General features: G+C 41.2%; 1 protein-coding gene across 1 annotated transcript in view; it reads left to right on the top strand.

Moving 5' to 3' along the window:
- Positions 1-15725, top strand: part of LOC134218409 (fringe glycosyltransferase) — a 235214-nt gene that overhangs the window by 195114 nt on the left and 24375 nt on the right. Inside the window, exon 5 of the mRNA XM_062697361.1 lies at positions 2179-2317. Within this exon, the coding sequence (XP_062553345.1) occupies positions 2179-2317 (139 nt within the window). The remainder of the gene's footprint in view (positions 1-2178; positions 2318-15725) is intronic.

Raw genomic sequence — 15725 nt, 5'->3', positions numbered from 1 at the left:
CTTAGAACGCTTCATACTTTATTTGTGCGTGAACAATACATTATAAAAAAGAAGTACGCTTCATATATCGTGGTAGAAGCGTCGTAATATTCCGCTCGGGACATTTCCACTCCGCTTCATATGGTGACAGCGGAAAAAGACTGTTTTCGCAACAGAGGAACGCTAATTTTTGATTAAGTGAAAATCAGTGCCGAAGAAAATAAGAACAAACATCAGATAAGTAGAAGTGGTCGCTTGATATGGTGACAGCGGAAAACAATCGTTTTTCGTAAGGAACGCTATTTTTGATTAAGTGAGAACCAGTGCCGGCTAGATCATTGATGAACGGAAGAAAAATGATAAGAGCATGGCATTCAAGGGAATCAAAACAGTATTATAAAATGGAAAAAGTGAAAAAGACAAGAGAAACCCAGTACAATGGAAAATGTATACAGGCTAGAAATTAAAGTGTGAAATTTATTAGGGGAAATAAAAAGTGTACTGTAAAATGAAGAAACGGAAAAAGTGACAATTTTAAGAATGTGATCAAGGACACGGACCAGTACCAATGCACTGCGCTTGTGGGTTCTAGTGTTCAGAAAAGCAGCAAAAATGATGATCAAACAGACAGAAAACCAGGTTGTAATGAAAAAATAAATAAAATTTGTTGTACGAGAAAGGCAAAACAGCGGAATTTGGTTGCGGTTAACTAACGAAGAATTGCAAAAAGACACCAGAAGATCGATTGACAGAGATGAAGCTAAGGATTGCACCTCAGTATGGCAAGTACAAAAGGGCGAGTGTGCCACAGGAACAAGAAGTAGTGAGTATGTATAACAGGTCTGGGTGAGTGAAAGTTTGATAGTTTCATATGCATGTACAAGAGGGTAATGTTAATAATGTTGCAGGAAATTCCAACTAAAAATATGAGCATTTATAATTGTAAAACGTTATCACAAAACAAGAGTGAAATTAAATATTTTAGTTGATCATTCACTACAATAAAGAAGAAAAATAATATTTAAAACATTCAGTACGAACAGACGAACAAAAAAATGGGAATGGATTACGAAGCATTAATTGAAATACGGACGATAATAGAAAAATGTTTGAAAAATAATATTGCATAACACCCCATAGGGCATTTTTTTAGGAAATATGATTCCTCACTGCTCTATGCAAATATTTACTGATTTCTAAGCACGATGAACCGAGCTCAAAAAGGAATAAAACACCATAACCGATAATAAAACACGTGCCATAATTTGCCCAACATATCTAATTGCTACCTAGAACAGAGAAATAATCGTAAGCTGCTTGTACGCACCGTGTAAATTTCCCATAAACCAACCTATAAAAGTCAGCCCCGTTTGTATTAAAATCAGTCTCTCCAAGCTTAGCTGTTCCCTTTGATGTGCTTTCCAGCAAGACCAGATACACAAAAATCCCACGGAGAAGCATTTGACGTTTTTTTTACGAGACACAAAAGTCCCGCACTTGAGAAGGAAGAATGAAGGCGAATTAAGTTTATAGCTTTTCCGGAACTGTGATCATGCTGTGGCTCAGCGGGATCATAGGTTTGAGATTTCGAGTTCGGGCCAAGAACAAATCGCTTTGCCACCAACGGTACATAAAACTAGTTTTATCTTCGCTCTCGGAGCAAGTTCACACAAAAAAATCGGCTTCCACAGTGGGTAGCGCGTTTTTTGTTTAATTAATCTGACTAAAGCAGAGTCAGGGCAAGTACCTACTTACATATAACCCTATAACGGCATAACGAGCGTGTTATTTTTATCGTTTTTTGAGACGTGTCATTTTACTGGACGGCAGGCCGTGAACATGCGCACAGTCCCAATAAAACACCGAACCGCTTTCTTGCCTGTCCGTTTCGACATTTTTATAGGATCTTCGCGACCGCCACCGGCCATCATAATCGTCCGCCGATCCAGATAGTTGCCCGAATTAGTGTTCTAGGGAAATTAGAAGTGGTTCTCTATTGGATTAAATTTACGAACGCAGATAGTGACGATCATGCAGAGAACACAACGGGATATCAATCGCCATCCGTGTGAGAACTAATTTTAACGATTTTGGCCAGAGACTTCCAAGTTTAAGAATCTGTAGATAAGAATATCATCATCCAACCACTCCGAAAACACTACACCTCACACTAATTTCTCAATTGTTCTTTTCTTCCAGATGGTGGTGCCATTTCGACGACGATAACTACGTCAACGTGCCGCGGCTGGTGCGACTGCTGGACGAGTACAGTCCCACACAGGACTGGTACCTGGGGAAACCGAGCATCTCCTCGCCGCTGGAGATCTTTCTAGATAATGTAAGTTGATATCCACCACATTTTCCCCTTGAAGGGCCCAAGACACAGGTCAACAGACTGTTCATCATCATCATCATCACCACCACAGTCCAAAGCGTCATATAGAGTCATTTATTTCGTACCTTCTGGAGATTTATGATCGAATGGATCGAATTTTGACAGTCCCGCTCGGGCGTATCAACAAGTGTAGGATCTGCGGCGCGCAATGTCATATTCGTTCTGCATTATCATCAATTAGGAGGTAACTCGGTACGCTGTGAATGCCGCGCAGCGAGATGATCTTGTTTGACCATCTTCATCACGTTTCTTCAGCACAGTTTCTATGAGCTGCCTCGGGCAACAACCCATAAGACAAATGTTTTCCAGATAAGGCTAGGGTACGTTTGCTGCCGTTCTCCATCGTATCTGGTGGAAGATTTGAATAATAATGATAATTAAAATAATCGTTATTAAGTAGCTATGGACATGATGGCGTTGTGGAACGAAGAACCTGTTTTTCCCGATGATATTGTTTATCACTGGAGTTGCATGCCTTATTTTCAATGATGTTTGCTGAAAAAAAACATCGGGCAACGTCTTTCTGATGATACCATTTCGATTCTTTGGACTGCCGTTTTCTATCAAGTGGCCAGCCACAGTTGTCACGCGTCAAACCCGCTGTCAATTTCGGGCCGCGGTCATTAATTCGCTCGCTGGACCATAAATTTTGCATCACTCGCCTATGTACGTCTGCCCAGGCAACCCAACCAAGCTGAGCCAATAAACAAAACGGGATCAACGCAGGGAACCACTGGCTGTCATAATTCGATTATCTTAAAAAATGACCCAGGCGTGCGTTGTGACAACGCGCGATGCGATGGTGGTGGGAAGAAGGCGCGAAGCGGACTCGTGTAATCGGATCTTTCCGTTCGCCGCACCTTCCGTCGTCGTCGTCCTACCCAAACAATCTGGCGTTGTTGGTCTAGACGCGTTTAGGCAAACCCCGAATGCGACAGACGAGAGTCAAACAGATGTTTACCGAGGTAGACATTTGATTAAGAGTCGCTGCAGGCACGTCGCCTAATCAAATCACCGGAGACCCCCGTCATCTTTTTTATCGTTTACTCTTAAATAAAATGGTAACATAATAAGGGAATATCTCTTGTATTTCTGTCACATGGGTGAACGCTGCTTGAGAAAGAATGGGAAATAAATCGATGAGTAAATAACAGGCAAATTAATGCATTTTTCATGTATTGTATAGAAGTTTGAGATAATCCAAGCTTTTGAAAATTACCATATTCAATAGTACGGTTCAAAGTGAGAATTTACTGAATTGAGTTTACACCCATCAGACCACTATCTCATTGCAGGTTGGGCTGGGGTTAGCTTAGAAACTTTTTTCACTTCTAATCCGTTCCTCCGCAGGAAAAGAAATTTACTGACTAGCGAAAAATAAAAGTTTTTGGAGATTAGGTATGAAACTAAGTTCTTCTCGTTCGGCTCATCCTAAAGATAGATTTTGAAGCAGGAATAATTCGTCTAGACTGGCTATCAATCAAACCACCCCAGCAACATTAGGGTTCTGTACTAGTTTCAAGATAATTGAATCTAAAATGTTTCTTGGACAAGACTCCCAAAGTAAACAAAAGCTCATTTAAATTTACTCTCACACTTATTAGTTTAAAATATTTCAGCTTTTCTCAGTGGACTACATCCATAACGAACCAGTTGAGCAAATTTCGATTGACCCATTTTGCTATAATGACTGATAGGTATCTAGAAGTAGTGATTCGAATGTTGTGTGTATTTGAGACGAATTTGTTCATTTTATTCAGAAAACCTACTGTAGCCCAAAAGCATAATTCCCGATTTCAGCAAACCAGAACCTTGTACGGGTACAATAACGAAAACACAAAACGGAGCTTTTTTTTATTGTCTTTATTAATGAGGTTTTCGGCCCTTGACCGGTTCACCTCATGCAAAACGGAGCTGAAATGCATATTTGAAATGATTATTCCTATCTGACGGTTTTGCTAAATTGAATTATCTGCATCGAGGAATTTCGGATGTTTTCCTTGGCCATCCTACTTCCGGTGGTGATTCCGGCCATCGATCAAACCACTTCAGAATTGGCTTTTATTGATCAGAATAAGTCCGATGGCGATTCCGACCACCAACAAACCCTGTTCAGATTGGCTAGGTCCAAAAGCGATGCCGAACATAGATCCATTTCAGAGCTCGGTTTCATTGACCCAATTAGTTTCGGATGTATAACAATTCCAATCAAATGTTAAATTAATAGATTTTAAAAATATTTCATGCGTTCTACATGATCAAAACAAAATGTTGAATAAAATGTTAAGAATGTGCTGCTGTAATCTGAGAAAGTGACGTAAGCGCCAAATTACAACATGCATGTTTTATATTTTTCTGTTAAAGAGCTCGATGAGTGCTACTCGTTAACGCCATTTTTGGAAAATAGCGTATACGTCACTTTTTCAGATTACGACAGTATGGTCTAATGGTTCGAAAGCCGTCATTTAAGACACGTCAGGACTTTTTTCCGAAAAGTTCAGTTGCTTCGTTGCTAGAGCATCCTTTAAAGAGGCTCGGAACCCTTCTTTTAAAAGGCTCGGAAGCCTCCTTTCAAGAGGCTCGGAAGCATCCTTTCAAGAGGCTGAGAAGCCTCCTTTCAAGAGGCTGGGAAGCCTCCTTTCAAGCGGCTGGGAAGCCTCCTTTTAAGAGGCTGGGAAGCCTTCTTTCAAGCGGCTGGGAAGCCTCCTTTCAAGAGGCTCGGAAGCCTCCTTTCAAGAGGCTCGGAAACCTCCTTTCAAGAGGCTCGGAAGCCTCCTTTCAAGAGGCTCGGAAGCCTCCTTTCAAGAGGCTCGGAAGCCTCCTTTCAAGAGGCTCGGAAGCCTCCTTTCAAGAGGTTCAGAAGCCTCCTTTCAAGAGGCTCAGACGCCTATTTTCAAGAGGCCTGAAAACCTCCTTTCAAGAGGCTCAGGCCTCCCTTCAAGAGGCTCTGAGCCTCCTTTCAAGAGGCTCGGAAACCTCCAAGAGGCTCGAGAGCCTGCTTTCAAGAGGCTCGGAAGCCTCCTTTCAAGAGGCTCGGAAGTCCCTTTCAAGAGGCTCGGAAGCCTGCTTTCAAGAGGCTCGGAAGCCTCCTTTCACGAGGCTCGGAAGTCCCTTTCAAGAGGCTCGGAAGCTTCCTTTCAAGACTGGGAAGCTGGGAAGCCTCCTTTCAAGAGGCTGGGAAGCCTCGTTTCAAGAGGCTGGGAAGCCTCGTTTCAAGAGGCTGGGAAGCCTCGTTTCAAGAGGCTGGGAAGCCTCCTTTCAAGAGGCTCGGAAGCCTCCTTTCAAGAGGTTCGGAAGCCTCCTTTCAAGAGGCTCGGAAGCCTCCTTTCAAGAGGCTCGAAAACCTCCTTTCAAGAGGCTCGGAAGCCTCCCTTCAAGAGGCTCGGAAGCCTCCCTTCAAGAGGCTCGGAAACCTCATTTCAAGAGGCTCGGAAGCCTGCTTTCAAGAGGCTCGGAAGCCTCCTTTCAAGAGGCTCGGAAGTCGCTTTCAAGAGGCTCGGAAGCCTCCTTTCAAGAGGCTCGGAAGTCGCTTTCAAGAGGCTCGGAAGCCTCCTTTCAAGACTGGGAAGCTGGGAAGCCTCCTTTCAAGAGGCTCGGAAGCCTCCTTTCAAGAGGCTCGGAAGCCTGCTTTCAAGAGGCTCGGAAGTCCCTTTCAAGAGGCTCGGAAGCCTCCTTTCAAGACTGGGAAGCTGGGAAGCCTCCTTTCAAGAGGCTGGGAAGTCTCCTTTCAAGAGGCTCGGAAGCCTCCTTTCAAGAGGCTCGGAAGCCTCCTTTCAAGAGGCTCGGAAGCCTCCTTTCAAGAGGCTCAGCCTCCTTTCAAGAGGCTCAGGCCTCCTTTCAAGAGGCTCAGGAAGCCTCCTTTCAAGAGGCTCAGAAGCCTCCTTTCAAGAGGCTCAGGCCTCCTTTCAAGAGGCTCAGAGCCTCCTTTCAAGAGGCTCAGAAGCCTCCTTTCAAGAGGCTCAGAAGCCTCCTTTCAAGAGGCCTCAGAAGCCTCCTTTCAAGAGCTCAGAAGCCTCCTTTCAAGAGGCTCAAAGCCTCCTTTCAAGAGGCTCAGAAGCCTCCTTTCAAGAGGCTCCAGCCTCCTTTCAAGAGGCTCAGAAGCCTCCTTTCAAGAGGCCTCAAGCCTCCTTTCAAGAGGCTCGGAAGCCTCAATTCAAGAGGCTCGGAAGCCTCCTTTCAAGAGGCTCGGAAGCCTCATTTCAAGAGGCTCGGAAGCCTCCATTCAAGAGGCTCGGAAGCCTCCTTTCAAGAGGCTCGGAAGCCTCCTTTCAAGAGACTCAGAAGCCTCCTTCCAAGAGGCTCGGAAGCCTCCATCGGAAGAAGTTAAAGTGTTTATTCGACCAAAAACAGTCTATTTCTGCTAAAAATCTAGCCTATTCAGCCAAAATTGTTTGTTGGGAAGCCTCCTTACAAGAGGCTCGAAAGTCTCCTTTCAAGAGCCTTGAAAGTCTCATTTCAAAATGCTCAAAAGCCTCCTTTCGAGAGCTTTGGAAGTCTCATTTTGAGAGGCTCGGAAGCCTCCTTTCAAGAGGAACATAAGCCTCCTTTCAAGAGTCTCGGAAGCCTCCCGTCAAGATGATCGGAAGCTTCCCTCAAGAGGCTTCTTAGACTCCTTTCAAGAGGCTCTGAAGCCTCCTTTCAAGAGGTTCAAAAGGCTCCATTTAAAAGGATCGGTAGCCTCCTTCAAGAATCTCAGAAGCCTTCTTTCAAGAAATTCGAAATTTTCTTTTCAAGAGGCTCGAAAGCTCCATGTATAAACGTAATTTGAATTGGAAAGTTTCACGGAATAACGAAAATTACAAACAACTTTCAAAATAGAAACCATATGAATAGGGGAGAGCCATGTATCCCTTTAGATTTACGCTTATTTTCATTGTGGATATAAAAAAGGGGGCGGGGTACCTCAATGAATGCAAGTTCGAAGGGGTACCTCTCAATAAAAAGGTTGTGAACCGCTGGTGTATCCAAACAACCGACACACTCTCCCCAGAGTTTTTTTTGTCATTATTATCGAGACTTTCAGCCCAAGGCTGGCTCGTCTCGAAACCCCAGAGTTAGATTTGTCTTGATCCGAAAAGGTTCGATGGCGATTCTGACTCGCTCCCACTTCAAAATTTGATTTTATTGAGACCCAACTAGGCTAATTATTGGTCCCAATTCACCGACAGATCTGACAAAGCTGATTTTTTCTTGGTCCAATGGGTCCAATCTTTGAGCGACCCGATCTAGTAGTGCGTAGTAGTAAGGTAATTGAATCCTCCTGATTTTTTTCATTCCAGGAGTTTTTTTTAGAAATAGATGCATATTTAGCAATCGCCTTTATATTCAACGCTTTTGGTTTTGAAGATCTGAAGTTTTTATATGATTTGTCACGCACCTCAAATGCTCCTCCTCCCTAATTTCACCTAATTTTATGAACTTCCAATCCGGCGCTATTTTTTACATATTTTGCAACCATCCCAAAATATAAAAAAACCCGAATAATCCACCTAACGGTGATGGTGCCTTCCTCGTGTATTATAAAACAAAACACACAAAAGCACATAAGAGAGGTCAAAACTGCACTTTAGGGAGATAGATTCAGTTATTTCCATCAGTTCATATTAATAAACATTTTTGTTTTTGATTTTGTTTTTTTCCCTTGGAAAAAATGGAGAGAAAACAAGGCTTTTTTAATAACTCCGGAACGCAATGGCCGATTGGGCCAATTTTCAATGGCGAAAAATTAAGAAGGAATTCGCGTCGAATGCAACCTGCTGCAAGAAAATCGGATAAGGCTAAGTACAAAAAAGTTTGTCTCACATTTTTTGTGCAGACACGCACATACATACATACACACACATACAGACATCAACTCAATTCGTCGAGTTGAGTCGATTGATATATACATATATCACTTTGGGTCTCCGAGCCTTATATTAGAAGTTCGGTTTTGGAGTTATCCTATAGCTTTTACGTATATTTAGTATGGTGACTTTTTGTAATCCACATAGACTTTCAGACACCAGCCTACGTCGCCAAACATTGAATGTCATTTGAGGCATCTATTTTCCTTAGTAAGGAGGAAGCGCCCAATAGAGAGTTTTGTGTAGGAATTTTCAAATGCATTTTGAAGACTTTTACAAAAGAAAACCTGAAAGGTTTTTCGAAAATAATTCCTGAAGGAACTGCTAAAAAAGTGTTTGAAGACATTTTTAAGAATTTCCAAGTGTTTTTTTTTTCTTTATTTATTTGTTAGTCACTCTGTGTTACTTAACCGCTGCTGTGCCGAGATATACTGTTGTATTCTGCTGTATAGAATTCACACAGAATCTATTTTTAGATTTTATTGTTGTCCATCTCGTCCGTGAGTTCATTGTGTCCGTTTGTCCATGTCGTGTATCAATTGATCGTTGCATTGTTCGGTTGCCATTTATCCGGGTAACGTTGGAGGAATGCCTCCGAGAAGAACAAGTTGTCAGGCAGCCGTGAAGGTAAGGCGCGTACCCCAAACGCCACCGTATGGGCTGCGGATCCAGCGACTGACGAGGGTTTGGTGGAGGGGTTGGGAATCGAACCCATGACCATCCGCTTGTAAAGCGAACGTGTAGCCAACTATGCTACGGGACCCCCCAATCCAAAAGAGTTCCTAAAGGAATTTCAATAGGAATTTCTGAAGGATTTTTTTAAATAATTTCCGGAGGACTTGTTTCCCAAAAATTTATTCGCAATTTCCTCCAGAAAATCATTTGAAGATTCGTCCAAAAATTCCCTCGAAGATTCCCTCAAGGAGATCTGCAACAATTCATCCGAAAACGAATTTCAGAAAGTCTTTCGGAAATTCTTTTGGCTATTCCTTGGAATTTCCCTCAGGAATTAATTCGCAATTTCCTCCACGTATTCCTTCAGAAATTTGCTTAGGGAAATCCGTTACTGTATTCTTCAGAAATATTTCTAAGAACTCTTTTGGAATTCCTTGCAAAGTTCTATGTCGAGATTCTAGGAAATTCCTTAAGAATTCCTGAGCAAGTTCCTGAAAGAATATCCGAAGAAATTCCTGAAGAAATTTTCAAAGCAACTCCCTAAGGAACCTCCAACAGTCTTAGATTTCTCCAAGAATTCCTTAGGACATTCCGTCAAGACTTCGTCCAGGAACTTCTTCCAAAAATTACTTAGGAAATATATCTAGAAATTAAATTTGAGTTTGAAATTTCTCAAAATATTTTTCCAAAAAATCTGGATTCTAAGAACTATTTCGGAATTTCCCTCAGGAATCTCTTAGGAATTCTTTCGAAGATTTCTAAAGAAATTATTTTAGAAATTTCTTCATAAAATTCTTTAGATATTTCTTAGGAAATTCCTTTCAAAATTCTTTTAGAAATTCCTTCGGATATGCCTTCCGAAAATCCTTCGCAAACTTTTTTTTAAATATCTATATAGAAATAAATATAGAATTCCTCCAACAAATCTCTAACAATTTCTTCAAAAATGTATTCACAGATTCCTTCGGAAATTTCTTTAGGCTTTGGAAATTTGCTTAGGAATTTCTTCGGAAATTAATTTGGGAATTCTTTTAGGAATTCCTTCAGATTTTTTTTAAATTTCTTTATAATTCCTCTAGAGGTTCTTTAGCAAAGTCCTTGAAATTTTTTCCTGAAATTCCCAAATGAATTATTTCAGTTGGGTGTTTCTCCGGTAAGTTTGGAAACTTTAGGAAGAAATTCTTGGACGCATCCCTCAGGAATTCCATCACTTCTCCAATACTTTTGATTTTTTCCGGGAATCTCTTCAGAAATTCATTCAAAACTCATTTCATCATCCCATCAAACCCAAAGACATTTCTTCCTCGGAAAGACCTTTAGGAATCTTTTCTGACTGACTGTTGGAATCATGTAATACAGACAGCTTTCTTCCATAACATCACCGCCAGACAGTGGGGGTTATATTGGACACGCACACAGAGATTAAATCCATGGTGTCTCGACTGTTAAATATATGTGATGGGATTCGGCTTTACAGTCTCAAAATTTTTAAAACAACAATGTTTTAACTGCCCGACGTTTCGGCTGTGTTTTGCTGCCTTCTTCTGGGACTGTTTTCGTTGTTTTGTTACACTGTAATCTTGTGGCGTGTTGTCATTCATGTTTTCTATTTTGATTATCATGGATTTATCAAAAAATATTTTTCAATTTTTTCGTACTATCAAACAGGGTCCGTGATTGATAGCGCGAGACTGTAAAGCCGTATCCCATCAAACAGAAATTAAATAATTTTTGGAATTCCTCGAGATATTTCTCCAAAAATTCAAAGGAAGAATTCTAAGAACTATTTCAGCATTTCTCTCAGGAATCCCTTAGCAACTTCCTACAAGAATTCTTTCGGAAATTTCTTTAGAAATTCTTATGAAATTCTTTTAAGAATTGCTTCGTAATTTTTTTTAGAAATTCCTTCGAAATTCTCTTAGAAATTCCTTCGGATATATCTTCGGAAAATTCTTCACAAACTCCTTTTGAAATATCTACGGAAAATATTTTAGGAGTTCCTTCGAAAATTGTACTAGACTTCCCCCAATAATTCTCTACGAATTCCTTCAAAAATCTATTTACGGATTCCTTCGATTCCTTCCTCCGTGCCTAAAGAAAGTTTTGGAAATCTGCTTAGGACTTTCTTCGGAAATTAATTTGGGAATTTTTTCGAAAGATTCTTTCAGAAATTCCTTCGAATTTTTTTTTAGAAATTACTTTGGAAATTTCTTAAGAATTCCTTTAGGTTCGTTCTTTAGGTTAGGTTCTTTAGCAACTTCCTTGACATTTTGTCCTCAAATTCCCGAATGAATTATTTCAAAACTACTTTAAACAATTCGTCCCTAGGTTCTTCGGGAAACTACTTCAAAAAATATGCCGGAAATGCCTTCATAAACTCTCTCCGATATTACTTCAGAAATTCCCTGGGAAAGTCCTTTAGGAATCTTTTCGAAAACTTCTTTCAGGAATTCCATCAGCAACTATTTCATTCCTTAATAAATTTCCGAATAAATTCCTTCAGGAATACTGTATGGTTATACTGAAGGAATTTCCCAAAGAAAACCTGAATGGATTTAACAAATACCTTTCTGAATTTCCGCAGATATTCCCATAGGACAGCGGTTCTCAACCTGGGGTACATGTACCCCTGGGGGTACCTTTGCTGGCCCTAGGGGGTACCTTGGACAAAAATGCGTAATGGCGGACGTATTACAATTCTAATCAAAACTCATTGATAAAGTTTTGATAATTGTGTATTTTTTATTTCAAAAATCTATATTGTACATAATATGCAATGCGATCAATAAATCCCAATTGCATCCTGCCTTCTACAACCAGCACAATGTATGAAGGGCTGCGGAACAAAAGATCAAACGAACAAAACGTCGAATGAACAAAATGATTTTTTTTTCACTAAAGCTCGTTTGCTTTGTTGCAAAAGGATTAGAAGCATCCTTCTACGCTTCTCGGAAGCCTTCATCCAAGCAGCTCGATAGCCTCCTTTCAAGGGGCTCGGAAGCCTCCTGGGCACTTCAGAAGCCTCTTTTCAAGTGGTTAGGTTGCCTCCTTTCAAGAGGCTCGTAAGCCTCCTTTCAAGAGGCTCGGAAGCCTCCTTTCAAGAGGCTGAAAAGCCTCTTTCCAAGAGGCTCGGAAGGCTCCTTCTAAGAGGCTCAGAAGCCTCCTTTCAAATAGCTCAAGGGCCTTTTTCAAAGTGGCTCGGAAGCCTTCTTTTAAGAGGCTCGGAAGCATCCTTTCAAGAAGCTCAAAAGCCTCTTTTTCTAGAGGCTCAACAGCCTCCTTTCAAGAGGCTGAAAAGCCTCTTTCCAAGAGGCTCGGAAGGCTCCTTCTAAGAGGCTCGGAAGCCTCCTTTCAAAGAGCTCAAAGGCCTCTTTCAAAGTGGCTCGGAAGCCTTCTTTTAAGAGGCTCGGAAGCATCCTTTCAAGAAGCTCAAAAGCCTCCTTTTCTAGAGGCTCAACAGCCTTCTTTCAAGAGGCTGGGAAGCCTCATTTCAAGATCCTTTCAAGAGGCTCAGAAGCCTCATTCCAAGAGGCTGAAATGCCTCTTTCCAAGAGGCTCGGAAGCCTCTTTTCAAGAGGTTCAGAAGCCTCATTTCAAGAGGCTGAAATACCTCTTTCCAAGAGGCTCTGAAGGCTCCTTTAAAGAGGCTCGGAAGCCTCCTTTCAAGATGCTCGGAAGCCTCCCTTCAAGCCTCTCTTCAAGATCCTTTCAAGAGGCTCGGAAGCCTCTTTTCAAGAGGCTGAAAAGCATTTTTCCAAGAGGCTCGGGAGACTCCTTTCAAGAAGCTCGTAAGCCTCCTTTTAAGAGGCTCGGAAGCCTGCTTTCAAGATGCTCGGAAGGAAGTCTATTTTCAAGTGGTTCGGTTCAGAATTCTTCTTTCAAGAGGCTCAGAAGCCCCCTATTAAGTGGCTTTAAAACCGCGTTCAAGAGGCTCGGAAGCCTATCTACAAAAGGCTCAGAAGCCTTTAATCAAGAGACGCGAAAAACCAACTTTTAAGGGATTCAAAAGCTGGAGCTTCCCTTCAAAGGGTTTGGATTTTTTTTTTTTTTCAAGATTGGAAGCCTACTTTTGAGTGGGGGTACCTAAAATAATGCAAAGGTTCGAAGGGGTACCTCTCAAAAAAAAGGTTGAGAACCGCTGCCATAGGATCCTAGTTTCCTCCACATTTATTCATATTTATCAAATTTCAGGAAAAATAGTCAATTTGGTTGGCCACCATGCCCTTACTCAGCCATGTCATCATGTCTTACTCAGCCAGTGTTCATTTTCAGTTATGTTGATCTTCTATTGAGATTTATACATACAAGAACGCGAGGTGCGGAACAAACTGTCCATTGTGGCTGTCATTAGTGAATTCCATCCTGTAAAGTCACAGCAGGTTGACGAAGTAGCACGGCAAATTATCTAAAGAAACAAGACATTCAGTCGCTCAAAAATTGCTCAATTGTAGATGTAACTCAAAGAATAGTAGTTCAAATTTTTCTGAATATTGAGAAGCAAAACTACTGGAGTGTCTTTCAAAATCCTGAATTGTAAATAACCTCGCGAAATGTAAAGTAGGATTTATTGATGAAATTCGATTCATCAAAATCAGAGAATAATAAAATAGTATTAATTTAAATAATATTTTGAAATTAGGTACTGATAAGTGTTGCCGACAATTGACTATTGAATGGAATGCTGTTTGTTGATCGGCAAACGTATAGAAAAGTACAATTTTAATCCACTGAAGTCGATTTTTATACGGGATGTTCAGAACCACGTGAATCCCAAAATCCGCGATAAAATTGATTTTTTTCATCCATTGTTTTTTTTTTCATCCCCGCCCCGCCAGATGGTCGAGTTGAAAGACCTTTTTGTTCAAAAATCATGGAAAAAGCATACACAAATACTAATAATCCTTATTGCTTATGAGCTGACACCCATTATTGCCAGCAATACATTAGTTATAGCTTGCTGAGCTGTAGAATCCACAGAACTACTGAGTAAGTCACTCATTATCTTTTTTTGTTTGCTCTGTAGAAGCAAACTGCCAAAATCTGTACGGATAATTTGCAGACACCCAGACGCGGCTACAAAGCAAGACCATGCTGAGGGTGGCTGGGTTCGATTCCCTGTGCCGGTCTAGGCAATTTTCAGATTGGAACTTGTCTCGACTTCCCTAGGCATAAAAGTATTATTGTGCTAGCCTCATGATATACGAATGCAAAAATGGTAACTTGGCTAGGCAGTTTATAACTGTGGAAGTGATTAATGAACACTAAGCTGCGAGGCGGCTCTGTCCCAGTGTGGGGATGTAATGCCAATAAGAAGAAGAAGAAGACAGACACTACGTGAACAGATTTTGATAACCACCCTGCCTGGACAAATGCTCAAATAAGTTTTTAAAAATTTGTATGAACAGTGGACATTCGGCAACCCCTTATCAGCACAAGCATCAGCCCTAAATTTACAAAGTGGTATAACAGCTCATAACGAAAAAAAATTAAAGCCCTTTTGTAAATTTTTCAACCGACAAGAAACTAATATTTTGTCACCATTTCTGCGTCATAATGCCGCTTGGGGTTTGTCTCCACTCTGGTTAGCCTTCTTCTTCTTCTTCTTCTTCGTTGGTATTACATCCTCCACTGGGACATTGTCGCCTCGCAGCTTAGTGTTCATTAAGCACTTCCACATTTATTAACCGCGAGGTTTCTAAGCCAAGTTACCATTTCTGCATTCGTATATCATGAGGCTAGCACGATGATACTTTTATGCCCAGGGAAGTCGAGACAATTTCCAAGCCGAAAATTATCTAGACCGGCACCGGGAATCGAACCCAGCCACCCTCAGCATGGTCTTGCTTTGTAGCCGCGCATCTTACCGCACGACTAAGGAGGGCCCCACTCTGGTTAGCCATCTTTTGCAAATTAACCCAATTTGATAAAAAAAAATCCGGTCGCACAATCAGAAGTTTGTCTAAATCCAAGCAACCAACATTATTCCATCCAAAGTCCATGCCTTCATGGCAACAACATTATCCAATGACAAACTATTTTTCTACCGTCATCATCATCATCCTCATCTCGTTCAATCTCTCAAGTTTGTAAGAATAACATTCCGCTTCGATCCACGCTCGGCGGTTGTGCTTCTTCAAACTACCAAGTGGTTTTGTTAGAAGAGATCTCGATTCGTAATGAATAGAAAAATAGAGCTATTTTCATTTAAATGGGTCTAAATCGTCTTCGAAGTCGCTTCGTCACCTACCCCGCACGGCAGAGCACGAACGGATTACGCTCTTCGGCGGCGTTGGGCGGGATCCGAGGAAAAGATGTTGCGTCCGCCTTTTGTTGAGTGGGATGGATAAGAAAAGACATGTTCTCCGATTGGGACTGCTTCTGGCTGCTGTTCGAAGAGCTGGCCCGTTTGTTGAAAAGACGACGACGGTGACTTTGAATTCTTTGAGCTTCTTAGATTCGAAATGTGGATGCTGTGCTGGCATGAATTGAAAGGATGAAATAAATTCCAGATTCACCTGAATTGAACCATTTCCGCCAGGTAATTGTCGTTTACTGAGCGATGCGCACGTCCCATTGCGCGAGATGAATCAATTTGTTTAAGGGTGTTTGGCTTATTTATTTCTGTACTGTATTTGATTCAGTACAACAGCTGGTTTTAATTCGATCCCATACAAAATCCCTCAATATTAGCTTCCAAAAATCACTAATAAATGGTATTTAATAGAACTAGCCTGAGAACTCTAAATTGTGCCAGAGCAGACTCTAAATATGCGACATAATAAAAGTTTAAAATTTGTAGATAACGAAGGCAACGGAGGCAAATGCATACA

The sequence above is a fragment of the Armigeres subalbatus genome, chromosome 2 (genome assembly GCF_024139115.2).
Source record: "Armigeres subalbatus isolate Guangzhou_Male chromosome 2, GZ_Asu_2, whole genome shotgun sequence".
NCBI classification, from domain to species: Eukaryota; Metazoa; Arthropoda; class Insecta; order Diptera; family Culicidae; genus Armigeres; species Armigeres subalbatus.
The sequence above is the reverse complement of the archived record's forward strand: the minus strand, read 5'-3'. Positions and strand labels throughout refer to the sequence as shown.